The 15,662-nt window shown below is 38.1% G+C and overlaps 1 protein-coding gene across 1 annotated transcript; it reads left to right on the forward strand.

Annotated features, from left to right (window-relative positions):
* Positions 1-4,476: 4,476 nt before the first annotated feature.
* Positions 4,477-15,588, forward strand: LOC110445283 (dynein assembly factor 1, axonemal-like; the record flags this gene model as incomplete). Its single annotated transcript, XM_021489823.1, has 7 exons — positions 4,477-4,568; positions 5,649-5,852; positions 6,198-6,366; positions 9,411-9,502; positions 11,765-11,986; positions 12,243-12,409; positions 15,514-15,588. Coding segments are annotated over exons 2-7 (909 nt in total), but the record flags the coding sequence as incomplete, so codon positions are not given.
* Positions 15,589-15,662: the final 74 nt, after the last annotated feature.

Below are 15,662 nucleotides of genomic sequence, written 5' to 3' on the forward strand. Positions count from 1 at the left end.
CTGACCTTTTGCTTAGAGTGTAAAGATTGTATTGTTTAGTCTTTGGACGTCTAAACGTGACTTGCTTCTTGACTTCAATCTCTTTGATGTCTACAAACTCTTCCGGATCAGAATCAATTATAAACACCGATTCTAAAAGTTTTGTGCAGATATTTAACCTCTGCGTTAATCTGTTGAATGTTTATTCAACTTGAATTTTGTTATCACTTTCCGGACTTAGCTATAAACAATTTATAGTCAATTTCATCCTCAGTATTTTTGCAAAATTGCCTTACACTTCCTTGAGATCCATGGTTGTTTAGTGCGATGATATTAAAGAAAATACATATATATATCAGTGTTCTGGTTAAGATTTGAAGCCTTCTGGTAGTAACCGGCTTGTGTATGCTGTTAACGTCTGTCTATGTATGTTTGCTAGAAAGGAGCATTTGACTTCGAAATATACCCCAAAGTTATTCTGGTTTCTGACTAACAGATATGAACATTGGTTAAAGATTCGCCAAACTGATTTCATTCTAGAGGCATTGGTGGGTCAGTATTGGGTCAGTTATTTTCACTCTTACTTCAACTTTAGTGTCTAGTTAAAGTAAACGTTGCAGTGAACTGGTTGGAATTCATTACTATTTTTTTGCATAATGACGTCTAAATTGTTTTTCTGGGCTGAGGAGTGCCAGATTTGTATGGAACTTAAATATGATACTTATTTCACGATGTGCCATGTGTAGGAATGACATATGTGAGGATTGTCTAAGAGCGTTGGCAACCCTGAACTGTCCATATTGCAGAACGGGTTTTATGACTCCCGAAATGGCACATCATGCCAGAACTAAATGGCATATTGAATTTAATCGTCAAAATGGCTTTTTCGTCATCGAGACATATACAGAGATAATTTTTTACTGTGAGTATGACGAGATATATTCTGAAATGCAACATAATGTCAGGACATAAATTATCTTCCCAATGACATTTTTGTGACGACCATATAAACTGGTATTAATCCGAACTTGGCTAGCATCCACACTAACCTTTGTGTGGTCATTTCAACTTTTACCTAAATCGGTTACACTCAGAGGTACTTTGTTTCTTTGCATGCAAAGTGTCTACAAAAGATATTGACTATCATTATATACAGTGCTTCCGGTGATGATATAATTGCTATATATTTGGATTACTGTCTCTATCTACAAGAGATACTGACTATAATTATGTACAGAGTGCTCTAGATGATGATGTGTTTGCTGGATGGGTGACTTTACTTTGATTCACAGGAGATAGTAATCATAATTGTCTACAAAGTGCTCTAGGTGACGATGTGCTTGCTGGGCAGATGACTTTGTTTTAATTTACGACAGATATTAACCGTAATTATGTGCTGTGTACAGAGTACTTGAGGTGACGATGTGTTTGCTGGGCGGATGACTTTATTTCGATTTACAAGATATATTAAAGGTAATTATGTTTTATGTGCAGAGTGCTCTGGATAATGTTGCACTGATTGTGTTTTAATAAATGTTGGTTAATGTTATATATTGTTGCAACTTGATAGTATCAGCAGAAGTGTTAACCTAGCCTACCTACTGTATGATACATTATACTTATCACTTATCTACAATTAATTGAGAGCTCTACGCCACTTTATCACTCCTTCTTTATTTATAGTAAATCCCTCCCTGACGGGATGGATCCGTGAGGGATCCGTGAGGGATGAGGGACTGACCCCGTGACCTTTTAATTCCCTTGATTCAGCATTGATATAATACCTCATATTACCTCCTCCTTACCTCATCATACCTCCTCATCCTAGGAGGAGGATGGAGGAGGCTTGGAGGAAGGAGGTTTGATAACCTCCCTCCTCATTGCCTCATCATACCTCATCACTACCCTATACCTCATCTTACTTCATCCTCCTTGATTCAACATTGATATAATACCTCATCTTACCTTCTCCTAGAACCCATCCTCGGAGGAGGCTGGAGGAGGAGGTTTAATAACCCCCCTCCTCCTTGCCTCATCATACCTCCTCATAGAACTTTATCTTACCTCATCCTCCTTGATTCATTATTGATATAATACCTCATCTTACCTTCTCCTAGAACCTCATCCTTGGAGTAGGCTAGGAGGAGGCTTAATACCGCTACTTTACATCTACTGAAAATTAACCAATATTTCAATGTGGGTTATCTACATGGATACATCTGAGTGCGCTGTCAGATGTGGGTTATCTACATGGGTACATCTGAGTGAGCTGTCAGATGTGGGTTATCTACATGGGTACATCTGAGTGAGCTGTCAGATGTGGGTTATCTACATGGATACATCTGAGTGAGCTGTCAGATGTGGGTTATCTACATGGGCACATCTGAGTGAGCTGTCAGGTGTGGGTTATCTACATGGATACATCTGAGTGCGCCGGCAGATGTAGGTTATCTACATGGATACATCTGAGTGATCTGTCAGATGTGGGTTATCTACATGGATACATCTGAGTGAGCTGTCAGATGTGGGTTATGTACATGGGTACATCTGAGTGAGCTGTCAGATGTGGGTTATCTAAATTGGTACATCTGAGTGAGCTGTCAGATGTGGGTTATCTACATGGATACATCTGAGTGCGCCGGCAGATGTAGGTTATCTACATGGATACATCTGAGTGAGCTGTCAGATGTGGGTGTAGGTTATCTACATGGATACATCTGAGTGAGCTGTCAGATATAGGTTATCTACATGGATGCATCTGAGTGAGCTGTCAGATGTAGGTTATCTACATGGGTACATCTGAGTGCGCTGTCAGATGTAGGTTATCTACATGGATACATCTGAGTGCGCTGTCAGATGTAGGTTATCTACATGTGTACATCTGAGTGAGCTGTCAGATGTAGGTTATCTACATGTGTACATCTGAGTGAGCTGTCAGATATAGGTTATCTACATGGATACATCTGAGTGCGCTGTCAGATGTAGGTTATCTACATGGATACATCTGAGTGCGCTGTCAGATGTGGGTTATCTACATGGGCACATCTGAGTGAGCTGTCAGGTGTGGGGTTAAAACCTTCATATAAAGATTTCAAAATATTGAATAATTTTCCTCTGATTCCATTATGAAAAAGTTTCAAAACTAATTTATTTCTATTCACAATATCGAAGGCCTTATGATAGTCAACAAAACAGTAGTAAAGCTTACAATTATTAGAAAGCATGTAAAGCAAAAACAGCATCGTTAGTTCCAAAACCATGTTTAAATCCGAATTGGGCATCGGAGACGATGTTGTACTCCTTAGACAAATGTTTAAAACACTAGTAAATAATTTAGATAAACAACTTACCAATGTGATTCCTCTATTATTGTTTGTAACATTGGCATCACCTTTTTTGAACAAAGGGAAAATGATAACCTTGGACCATATTGAAGGAAAGACGCCCATATCAAAAATAACATTAAATAGTTTTGAGAGAATTGGCGCAAATGTCTCCTTATGTTTGACAAAAGATTCATTAAGAGTGTCATCCATTCCAGGAGCACTACCTAATTTAGCACTTTTTAAAACACTCATAAAAATATTAAGTTTTTTTCTGCGTAACAAACTTATTTACGGTTAAGCAGCCTTATACTTACGCTTGGATTCGACAAGAGACAACCTGTAGGGGTTCTATCGGAACTAAAAGAAAATATTCTGCGTCGACACAATTTGTACAGTCGTCTACATTTATCGTCAAACCAGGGTTTGTGGGCACGACATTTTAATTTACTGTCAGATGGTGGATTAGAAAAAGATTGACAACATTGGCTAAATATTTCATTTATAACAGATGAAAAAATATCAATACCGTGATCTACTGAGACAACAGAGGACTGCATGTCATTAACAATATTATGTAATAAATTGTTCTCATCTAATTAAATTACTATTCATTTGAGCTTCTTCATCAACATTCCATTTATGTGTATTTATTGTTAAATTACTTTTATCGTTATTTGCAAGATTATCACCACTTGCATGTACTTCGATTGGACTGAATGTTATATTAAAACCAATCATCAGGACAGGTTTACAACTTATACAGTTTTATCGGAGACGCATGTAATACGTCTCTGGTGTAGCAACTGTTTTACTAAACATCAATCTGGTTTTACCACGGAATTAGATGCTATCTAGCTAGATAAGTCCGTGATTTAAGATATCACTCATATCAATGCATGCTGACAAAGGGAGCTGACTTATAAACTGTAAGGTTTCTGTCAAATATCTATTTCACTATGTAATTTGTACAATTATTGCTGTCTAACTGAATACTGTACTAGTACCAATCTGTCAATTACACCAGAGACGCATAATTCATACACATAACTTTTCCCTTAAAGCTATCTCCTACACTGATCATACCACCAAATACGAAATGTTCCGATACAAGGCACCTTAGTGGTAACTGTCCGAGAGCTTCCGATATACTGTAACCTACGACGCCATTGTTGTTTACAAGCGGCGTGAAAGCACATGCCACTGTCAGTCGATCAGTCGAAAGCGTGTTGAGACACAGGACTAGGAATAAGCAAGACATTTAAGGTAATTTTACGATTTGATAGATTTTCTTTTAATATAAAATGGATGAAAGTATATAACCGTAGGCGTAGGACTCATTGAAAAGCGATTTTGAATTTGAAACTTTGAAAACGGCACGTAGAATTCAGAAATGTCTGAATTGTATGTAGAAAATGGCTATTAGTTGATGGAATTAAACGTGTCTGCTAGGTACCACTTTAAACTGCATTTGTTAATATCTATAAACGTGTACTATTTACATATATATTCGCCGGCTTTCTATGCTTTGTGTTCGTTAACAGATCATTTGATCGATTTTAGACACAGATTCTGGTCTTTTCTGGAATATTCCAATTCCAAAAACTTCAACGTTCAAAATCCAACGTTGTGTTCATTGATTTCTAATTAACTCCGACTTTGATTCGAGGGATTGTGTCTTTCTTTTTGAAACATTTTGTTATCACACAAAGTGTAAAATTGGACCTCTCAATGCATTCAGTAAACAGTATCTGTAATATTATAAAATATGCCAAAATGAAATGCTCAAAAAGCAGAAGCATGTTATAACTTATAGGAATGAGGTATTGACATAATTTCACACTCATGTAACATACCTGTCGTATTTATTCCACTGAACACATTGAACTACTTCACTTTATATCAGTGTAAAATCTCAGCTGATACTGGTCAAATAACTTTTTAGTCAGGGAACCCATTGGAAATAAGCCAATGTAGACTTTATAGGTATTCCATTGTAAAAGAATGCACAACTGGTCAAAAGTGTTTTGCTTCCAACTACAACTGTACTAGCATATAGGTACTTCTGTTTATTTAAATATGATTGTAACTTTATGTTATCTTTGATATTTTATACATAGAAATCATGCTCAGTCTCAAGATATTTGATATCTTTCAATAGTGATGGGCTAATGATAGAGTATGATCGAAAATCAATTGATTTGCCTTTCCAGTTCCAATTATCGTTTACAAATTCCATGATTGATAATCGGTTCATTACTGAACTTAATGCTCTGAATTTTCAATTAATTAACAAAAGAATGGTTTGGTGATTTTGACTATTTCACCTTATCTGTTAACAAACAGAATCACCTTCAAAAGTCACCATGCCTTTGATAGAAGAAATATTTGATGAAGAGCCAGTTGTTGAAAAACCAAGACGAGTTCAGATTGAGGTTGTAGAAAAAGAACCACGTGTGGAGGACACAGCAGATGTGGTGGCACCACCTTTGGTAGAGAATGGTGGTCAAAATGGAATCCAAGAGAGCGAAAAGAAAGAAGAATCTGATGGTAAAAATCTACCTTTGATTGAGAAGATGTTAGAAAATGTACTGAAAAGTAGAATTCAATAGTAAATAAATAGAGACCATTAAAAAGGTTAAATTGTAAATTTATGGCAGTAAGCTTTGTTAGATTTATCGATTGATGAGTAAGTTATAATAAAGGCGTTTTTAGCCTGTTAAATTATTTTTTTTGGATTGCCATATAATGGTTTGTGTATACTACTATTACTACTCTATCTATACTGTACACCTGCTGTACAGTATTATAATTTACAGAACTAACACACTATTACTGTACATGATTTCTGCAAGCTTTTTAACGTGTTGATCATTTGTATTCTTCCTAATATAGAAAAAGACAAGGCTGATGAAGGCAACAGTGACAAGGACGGAAGTGATACTGACAAAAAAGAAAGCATTGTGGACAAAGAAGGCACAGGAGATGGTGATAAAGTGAAAGATGAAAAGACAGAAAAACAAGGCTATATATCAAAGAGTAACTCCAAAAGTGACTGGCCCAGGTAATACACCCTTTCACATCACAATACAACAGTTTTATCAAAATTTAGAAAAGATGTAACAACAAGAGGCCCAGAGGGCCTGTATCGCTCACCTGGAAATGTTAGCAGAATTGAAGTAGAAATAGCCAGATGTTGCTGTACATGTATTACATGCATATGGTTAGTCAGGGGTTATGTTTATATGCAATTGGACAAAATCCTGTCATTCCTACAGAAAAAGGAGGATTTTAAAGCTATATTTTTCTATTTTCCCTATTTGGCCCTGCCCCTCTGCCCCCAGGGGGGTCAGACCCATCATTGATACAAAATTAGTTCCCTTTCACCCAAGGGTGCTTCGTCCCAAATTTGGACAAAATCCTGTCGTTCCTCCAAAAGAAGAAGTATTTTAAAGAATTTGCTATATTTCCCCTATTGGGCCCTTCCCGTCTATCCCAGGGGGTCAGACCCAACATTATACAAAATATAGTCCCCTTCACCAAAGACCCACCATTTATATAAAATTGTTTTCCCTTCCCCATAGGATGCTACTGTTCAAATTTGGTCGAAAGGAAGAAAAAGGATATTAAAGCTATTCCTCTATATCCCTTATTGGGCCCGCCTCTGTGCCCCCAGGGGGGTCAGGCCAACCAATTATACACAGTTGGTTCCCCTTCACCAAAGGGTGCTTCATACCAAATTTGGACAATACCCTGTCATTTCTACAGAAGAAGAAGGATTTTGAAGAATTTGCTCTATTTCCAATATTCCAAGAGGGGCCACACTCACTGTTTATACAAAATTGAGTCCCCTTGGCCCAAGGATGCTCCTGACTAGAATAGGATAAAATCCCTTAATGCCTACGGTAGAAGAAGGGTTTTAAAGGGTTTACCTGTATTTCCATAATTTGGCCCTGCCCCCAGGGGGTTCACACCCACCGTTTATACAAAATTGAGTCCCCTTGGACTAAGGATGCTCCAAACCAAATTTAGTCAAAATCTACTTGGCCGCTCAGGACTATGCTAGTAGCGTTTTAAAGGAAAAGTTGAGAGCCGGCCGGACGCCGGTATGGCATAAACTATAACCATGTTTTATTTTCTCTTATTAAAAAAAGGATTTTATTAAGCTTTTCATCATCAAGTGAAAAGACCATGTTTATGTTATGTTTTCTATTTTTCACCCGCCCGAAGGGCAACTGAGCTTATGGCATGACGTCTTTTGTCTGGCTGTCTACATTTTTATCAGCTTTCCTGAGGAATCAAAAGGCCTGAAGTCATGATATTTGGCTTTCTGCGATGGAGAGCGACAAAGTTTGTGCAAAAATGACCTTGACCTAATTCATAGTCGCAGGGGTCAAATATGTAAAATAAAACTGCTTCTGTTGAAGAAAGTAAAGGCTTTAATGAGAGTCAAAGTATTAGGCTAGTAGTTTCATTTATGGAGCCCAATACAGTTTGCAAAATAAAAAGAACAGAAAAAAATACCTACTTTTAACCAATCTTGAGGCCTAGGTTCATATCTGGCCCGGCTTAAAAGTAGGTTCAGATGTATGACAGTGACCTTCTCTTTTAAAAGTGAAAGTCTTAAAATCATTTTTAATACTCCACAAGAAAAGGTCAATATTTCACAATCTTTTATATTTATCAAAAGGCTTGGGGTAATATCACCATGCTGGGAAGAAGGATATTAGGTTTGACCAAGTAAATGACCTTGACCAATTTTTAGCTCACCTGGTCCGAAGGACTATGGCCATGGTGAGCTTATGCCATACCGCAGCGTCCATCGTCCGTCAACTTTTCCTTTAAAATACTACTAATCATGAACGACTGAGCAGATTTTGACCAAATTTGGTTAGAAGCATCCTTGGGGGAAGGGGAACAAATTTTGTATAAATGGTGGGTCTGGCCCCCCTGGGGGCTGAGGGGCTTGGCCCGATAGGGGAAACATAGCAAATTGTTTAAAATCCTTCTTCTTCTGTAGGAATGAAAGGATTTGTTCCATATTTGGTCAGAAGCATTCTTGGGTGAAGGGGAACCAATTTTGTATAAACCCTGGGTCTGGCCCCCTAGGAGCCTGAGGGGCGGGGCCAAACAGGGGAAACATAGAGAATTGTTTGAAATCCTTCTTATTCTGTAGGTATGAAAGGATTTGGAACATATTTGGTCTGAAGCATCCTTGGGGGATGGGGAACCAATTTTGTATAAATCGTGGGTCTGGCCCCCCTGGGGGCTGAAGGGCGGGCCCAATAAGGGAAATATAACAAATTCTTTAAAATCTTTCTTCTTCTGTAGGAATGAAAGGATTTGTTCCGTATTTGGTCTGAATTATCCTTGGGTGAAAGGGAACCAATTTTGTATAAATGGTGGGTGTGGCCCCCCTGGGATCTGAGGGGTTGGGCCCAATAGGAAAAATAGAGGTAAAACCTTTAAAATCCTTCTTCTACCATAGGGATTAAGGGATATTATCCTAATTTAGTCTGGAGCATCCTTGGGCAAAAGGGACTCAATTTCGTATAAACAGCGAGTGTGGCCCATCTGGGGGCAGAAGGGCGGGGCCCAATAGGAGAAATAGAGGTAAAACCTTTAAATCCTTCTTCTACCATAGGGATTAAGGGATTTTATCCTAATTTAGTCTGGAGCATCCTTGAGCCAAAGGGACTCAATTTTGTATAAGCAGTGGGTGTGGTCTCCCAGGGGGCAGAAGGTCGGGGCCCAATAGGAGAAATAGAGGTAAAATCTTTAAAATCCCTCTCCGACCATCGGGATTAAGGGATTTTATCCTTTTTTGTCTGGAGCATCCTTGGGTTCTTGTATAATTGGTGGGTATGATCCCCCTAGGGGCATACGGGTGGGGCTCTGTTTGAAGTTTGTTCTTGCTATATCTCGAGTACTGGATGGATTTTTCTGAAATTTCATATGTACTTACAGCACCTACCATGGAGTGCTATATCTTAACTTCATACCAATTATTTAAAACATATTCAGGTGCCTCTTGTTTTGTTTACAAAGTGAGAAAAATTAATCAACTTTTGTGATAAAAATATCAAATCACTTTCTTTTTAATTGCAGATTGACAAAAGCATTCCTAAAGCAACATTGTAAGGACTTGAAACTGTATCTCACTCCAGCTCTTAATGACGTCCTGTACCTCCATTACAAAGGTAAGCCTCTAAATGACATCCTGCACCTTCAGTACAAAGATAAACCTCTAAATGACGTCCTGTACCTTCAGTACAAAGATAAACCTCTTAATGACGTCCTGTACCTCGATTATATAGGTAAGCCTCTAAATGACGTCCTGTACCTTCAGTAAAAAGATAAACCTCTAAATGATGTCCTGTACCTTCAGTACAAAGATAAACCTCTGAATGACGTCCTGTATTTTTAGTACAAAGGTAAGCCTCTAAATGATGTCCTGTACCTCCATTACAAAGGTATGCCTCTAAATGACGTCCTGTACCTCCATTACAAAGATAAGCCTCTAAATGACGTCCTGTACCTCCATTAAAAAGGTAAGTCTCTAAATGATGTCCTGTACCTCCATTACAAAGGTAAGTCTCTAAATGATGTCCTGTACCTCCATTACAAAGGTAAGCCTCTAAATGACGTCTTGTACCTCCATTACAAAGGTAAGCCTCTAAATGCCATCCTGTACCTTCAGTACAAAGATAAACCTCTAAATGACGTCCTGTACCTTCAGTACAAAGGTAAGCCTCTAAATGATGTCCTGTACCTCCATTACAAAGGTAAGTCTCTAAATGACGTCCTGTACCTCCATTACAAAGTTAAGCCTCTAAATGACGTCCTGTACCTCCATTAAAAAGGTAAGTCTCTAAATGATGTCCTGTACCTCCATTACAAAGGTATGCCTCTAAATGACGTCCTGTACCTCCATTACAAAGTTAAGCCTCTAAATGACGTCCTGTACCTCCATTAAAAAGGTAAGTCTCTAAATGATGTCCTGTACCTCCATTACAAAGGTAAGCCTCTTAATGATGTCCTGTACCTCCATTACAAAGGTAAGTCTCTAAATGATGTCCTGTCCCTCCATTACAAAGGTAGGTCTCTAAATGATGTCCTGTAATTATTTAAAACATATTCAGGTGCCTCTTGTTTTGTTTACAAAGTGAGAAAAATTAATCAACTTTTGTGATAAAAATATCAAATCACTTTCTTTTTAATTGCAGATTGACAAAAGCATTCCTAAAGCAACATTGTAAGGACTTGAAACTTTATCTCACTCCAGCTCTTAATGACGTCCTGTACCTCCATTACAAAGGTAAGCCTCTTAATGATGTCCTGTACCTCCATTACAAAGGTAAGCCTCTAAATGCCATCCTGTACCTTCAGTACAAAGATAAACCTCTAAATGACGTCCTGTACCTTCAGTACAAAGATAAACCTCTTAATGACGTCCTGTACCTCGATTATATAGGTAAGCCTCTAAATGACGACCTGTACCTTCAGTAAAAAGATAAACCTCTAAATGATGTCCTGTACCTTCAGTACAAAGATAAACCTCTGAATGACGTCCTGTATTTTTAGTACAAAGGTAAGCCTCTAAATGACGTCCTGTTCCTTCAGTACAAAGATTAACGTCTAAATGACGTCCTGTACCTCCATTACAAAGGTTAGTCTCTTAATGATGTCCTGTACCTCCATTACAAAGGTAAGTCTCTAAATGATGTCCTGTCCCTCCATTACAAAGGTAGGTCTCTAAATGATGTCCTGTACCTCAATTACAAAGGTAAGTCTCTAAATGATGTCCTGTCCCTCCATTACAAAGGTAGGTCTCTAAATGATGTCCTGTAATTATTTAAAACATATTCAGGTGCCTCTTGTTTTGTTTACAAAGTGAGAAAAATTAATCAACTTTTGTGATAAAAATATCAAATCACTTTCTTTTTAATTGCAGGTTGACAAAATCATTCCTAAAGCAACATTGTAAGGACTTGAAACTTTATCTCACTCCAGCTCTTAATGACGTCCTGTACCTCCATTACAAAGGTAAGTCTCTAAATGACGTCCTGTACCTTCAGTACAAAGATAAACTTCTAAATGACGTCCTATACCTCCATTACAAAGGTAAGCCTCTAAATGACGTCCTGTACCTCCATTACAAAGGTAAGCCTCTAAATGACATCCTGTACCTTCAGTACAAAGATAAACCTCTAAATGACGTCCTGTACCTTCAGTACAAATATAAGTCTGTTAATGATGTCTATACCTTTAGTTTTAAGTTTTAAACTTAAATATTTGGAACTTGATGAACCACTGTGCCTTTAACAATTTCAATTACTCAATTTTACTTTAACAGGGGTAGGATTTGGATCCTTTTGTGCAAATTATAACTGTACGTTATCTGTAACTCACCAGCTGAATTGTAGATATTCAAGATATTGAATTTTATAATTTTCTTGTAGGTATCTTTGAGATTGAGGCTCTTGAAGAATACACAGGCCTCAAATGTCTCTGGTTGGAAGTGAATGGTATCAAAAAGATCAAGAATCTAGATAACCAGGTGGATCTGCGCTGTCTGTTCCTTCAGCAAAACCTGATAGACTGCCTAGAGAACCTAGAACCGCTACAGCAACTGGACACCTTAAACGTCAGCCACAACCTCATCCGTAACATAAACAACCTTGGTAAGCTGACACACTTTTAATCAGATAATTCTTTTTGCAGCTAAACAGAAAAATGTACAAGTGTTTTACAGAATTGTGACCGCTCCTAGTTGTACAGAATTGTGACCTCTCCTAGTTGTACAGAATTGTGACCTCTCCTTGTTGTAAATTGGTTTGTATTGAAGATGTTTACATAAAAAAAAAATTCAAAATCCTCATGTAAATGAAGAATGTTTCAGTCACAATCATCAAAATGATTTTATTTTGACTTCTACAGCATGTCTGCCAGTCCTGAACACCTTAAACATATCCCACAACAAGCTGAGTTCAGTGAAGAGCCTGGAACACCTGGCCGAGTGTGACAACCTTAGTGTCCTAGACCTGTCCCATAACGCCATAGAAGACCCCGCTGCTATAGACGTCTTTGAGAAAATGAAGTCCCTGGTTAGTGTGCTTGATGCATTTTATTGGAATATAAAGTTAGTTATTGCAATTTGTTCTGAAGGTGATATTAAAAGATAACCTTTTTCATACAATTTTAACTGAAAAAATTTGAATATTTTTATGAATCAAATGAAATTTTAAACCTATCATAGAACAAAAGTTTCCTGTTTTTAGGTCACCTGAGCTTTGCTCAAGTGACCTATTCCAATCGCTTTTCGTCCGTCGTCGTCCGTCGTGCGTCGTGCGACGACGTCGTGCGTAAACTTTTACATTTTCAACTTCTCCTCAAGAACCAGTGGATGGATTTTTTTCAAACTTGATCAGAATCATCCTTGGTAGATGAGGCTTCAAAATTGTAAAATTGGGATTCCTACCCCAACCCCTTGGCCAGGGCGGGGCCCCAAAGGGAAAATTATCCAATATTTCAAAAATCTTCTTCTCCAGACTCAGAGGTACTACAGTGATTTTCTCTACGTGGAAAGAAAGAGCATCAGGGGCTTTACTTAAATTGTAAATTTCAGGACCCCCGAGCTATCCGTTCTCCCTTGGGGAGGGGGTAAAGTTTACTATAGTTTATATAGGGAAATAACACTTTTGGGTATATTTTGACAACTTTCTGTAGGAAATTATTTTTACTTGGTGAGAATTATCCTTGGAGGTAGATGGTTTCAAATTGTAAAATTGAGATTCCTACCCCGACCCCTGGGGCCAGGGCGGGGCCCCAAAGGGAAAATTAATCAATATTTCAAAAATCTTCTTCTCCAGACTCAGAGGTACTACAGTGATTTTCTCTACGTGGAAAGAAAGATCATCAGGGGCTTTACTTAAATTGTAAATTTCAGGACCCCCGAGCTATCCGTTCTCCCTTGGGGAGGGGGTAAAGTTTACTATAGTTTATATAGGGAAATAACACTTTTGGGTATATTTAGGAAATAACACTTTTGGGTATATTTTGACTTGGTGAGAATTATCCTTGGAGGTAGATGGTTTCAAATTGTAAAATTGAGATTCCTACCCCGACCCCTGGGGCCAGGGCGGGGCCCCAAAGGGAAAATTAATCAATATTTCAAAAATCTTCTTCTCCAGACTCAGAGGTACTACAGTGATTTTCTCTACGTGGAAAGAAAGATCATCAGGGGCTTTACTTAAATTGTAAATTTCAGGACCCCCGAGCTATCCGTTCTCCCTTGGGGAGGGGGTAAAGTTTACTATAGTTTATATAGGGAAATAACACTTTTGGGTATATTTTGACAACTTTCTGTAGGAAATTATTTTTACTTGGTGAGAATTATCCTTGGAGGTAGATGGTTTCAAATTGTAAAATTGAGATTCCTACCCCGACCCCTGGGGCCAGGGCGGGGCCCCAAAGGGAAAATTAATCAATATTTCAAAAATCTTCTTCTCCAGACTCAGAGGTACTACAGTGATTTTCTCTACGTGGAAAGAAAGATCATCAGGGGCTTTACTTAAATTGTAAATTTCAGGACCCCCGAGCTATCCGTTCTCCCTTGGGGAGGGGGTAAAGTTTACTATAGTTTATATAGGGAAATAACACTTTTGGGTATATTTTGACAACTTTCTGTAGGAAATTATTTTTACTTGGTGAGAATTATCCTTGGAGGTAGATGGTTTCAAATTGTAAAATTGAGATTCCTACCCCGACCCCTGGGGCCAGGGCGGGGCCCCAAAGGGAAAATTAATCAATATTTCAAAAATCTTCTTCTCCAGACTCAGAGGTACTACAGTGATTTTCTCTACGTGGAAAGAAAGATCATCAGGGGCTTTACTTAAATTGTAAATTTCAGGACCCCCGAGCTATCCGTTCTCCCTTGGGGAGGGGGTAAAGTTTACTATAGTTTATATAGGGAAATAACACTTTTGGGTATATTTTGACAACTTTCTGTAGGAAATTATTTTTACTTGGTGAGAATTATCCTTGGAGGTAGATGGTTTCAAATTGTAAAATTGAGATTCCTACCCCGACCCCTGGGGCCAGGGCGGGGCCCCAAAGGGAAAATTAATCAATATTTCAAAAATCTTCTTCTCCAGACTCAGAGGTACTACAGTGATTTTCTCTACGTGGAAAGAAAGATCATCAGGGGCTTTACTTAAATTGTAAATTTCAGGACCCCCGAGCTATCCGTTCTCCCTTGGGGAGGGGGTAAAGTTTACTATAGTTTATATAGGGAAATAACACTTTTGGGTATATTTTGACAACTTTCTGTAGGAAATTATTTTTACTTGGTGAGAATTATCCTTGGAGGTAGATGGTTTCAAATTGTAAAATTGAGATTCCTACCCCGACCCCTGGGGCCAGGGCGGGGCCCCAAAGGGAAAATTAATCAATATTTCAAAAATCTTCTTCTCCAGACTCAGAGGTACTACAGTGATTTTCTTTACGTGGAAAGAAAGATCATCAGGGGCTTTATTTAAATTGAAAATATCAGGACCCCGAGCTATCCGTTCTCCCTTGGGGAGGGGTTAACGTTTAATATAGTTTATATAGGGAAATAACACTTTTCGGTATATATTTTATCCATTTTCAGCAGAAAATTGCTCAAACTTAGTCAGAATCATCTTGGGTAAATGAGAGTTTTACTTTGTAAAATTAGGATTCCTGCCCCATCCCCAGGGGCTAGGGCGGGGCCCCAAAGGGAACATTTACCAATATTTTCAAATTCTTATCCATTGATGACATGACAAGTATTGTATTTCACTTAGTTTACATGCTGATTTCCACATCACATCTAAACAATAAAATAAAGCTACCAGTACCTATGATATAACTCAGGTGACCGCTAAGGCCCTTGGGCCTCTTGTTTGATGGTCATGTTTAAATCTTATTCCTGCAGATATAATCATAGTTTACAGTATTTGTTGAAAGTATGCTGTATAAAATATTTATATATATAAATAAAAGTATATGTCAATAAACTAACCTTGATAAAGCTGTGTTAGACTGCACACAGGGCCAATGACCACACACAAAGGACTGACCGCCACCAGGCCATTGACCATGCACCGGGCCATTTTCAATTTCATTGCAAAAAAAAATGTTTTTCTTTTATGAATGAGTAATTGTTTTTTTTGGGGTTATTTAACAGAAAGTTCTAAACTTGATGGGAAATGGAATTATCAGGCAGATCAAGAACTACAGAAAAACCTGCATTGTCAAAATGGTATGTATGATGTGGACTTATTACTTAGGGCAGCATCATTATAGTCGTGATGCTGATATTACTTTGAACAGCAT

Source organism: Mizuhopecten yessoensis, unplaced genomic scaffold (assembly GCF_002113885.1).
Source record: "Mizuhopecten yessoensis strain PY_sf001 unplaced genomic scaffold, ASM211388v2 scaffold2173, whole genome shotgun sequence".
NCBI lineage: Eukaryota > Metazoa > Mollusca > Bivalvia > Pectinida > Pectinidae > Mizuhopecten > Mizuhopecten yessoensis.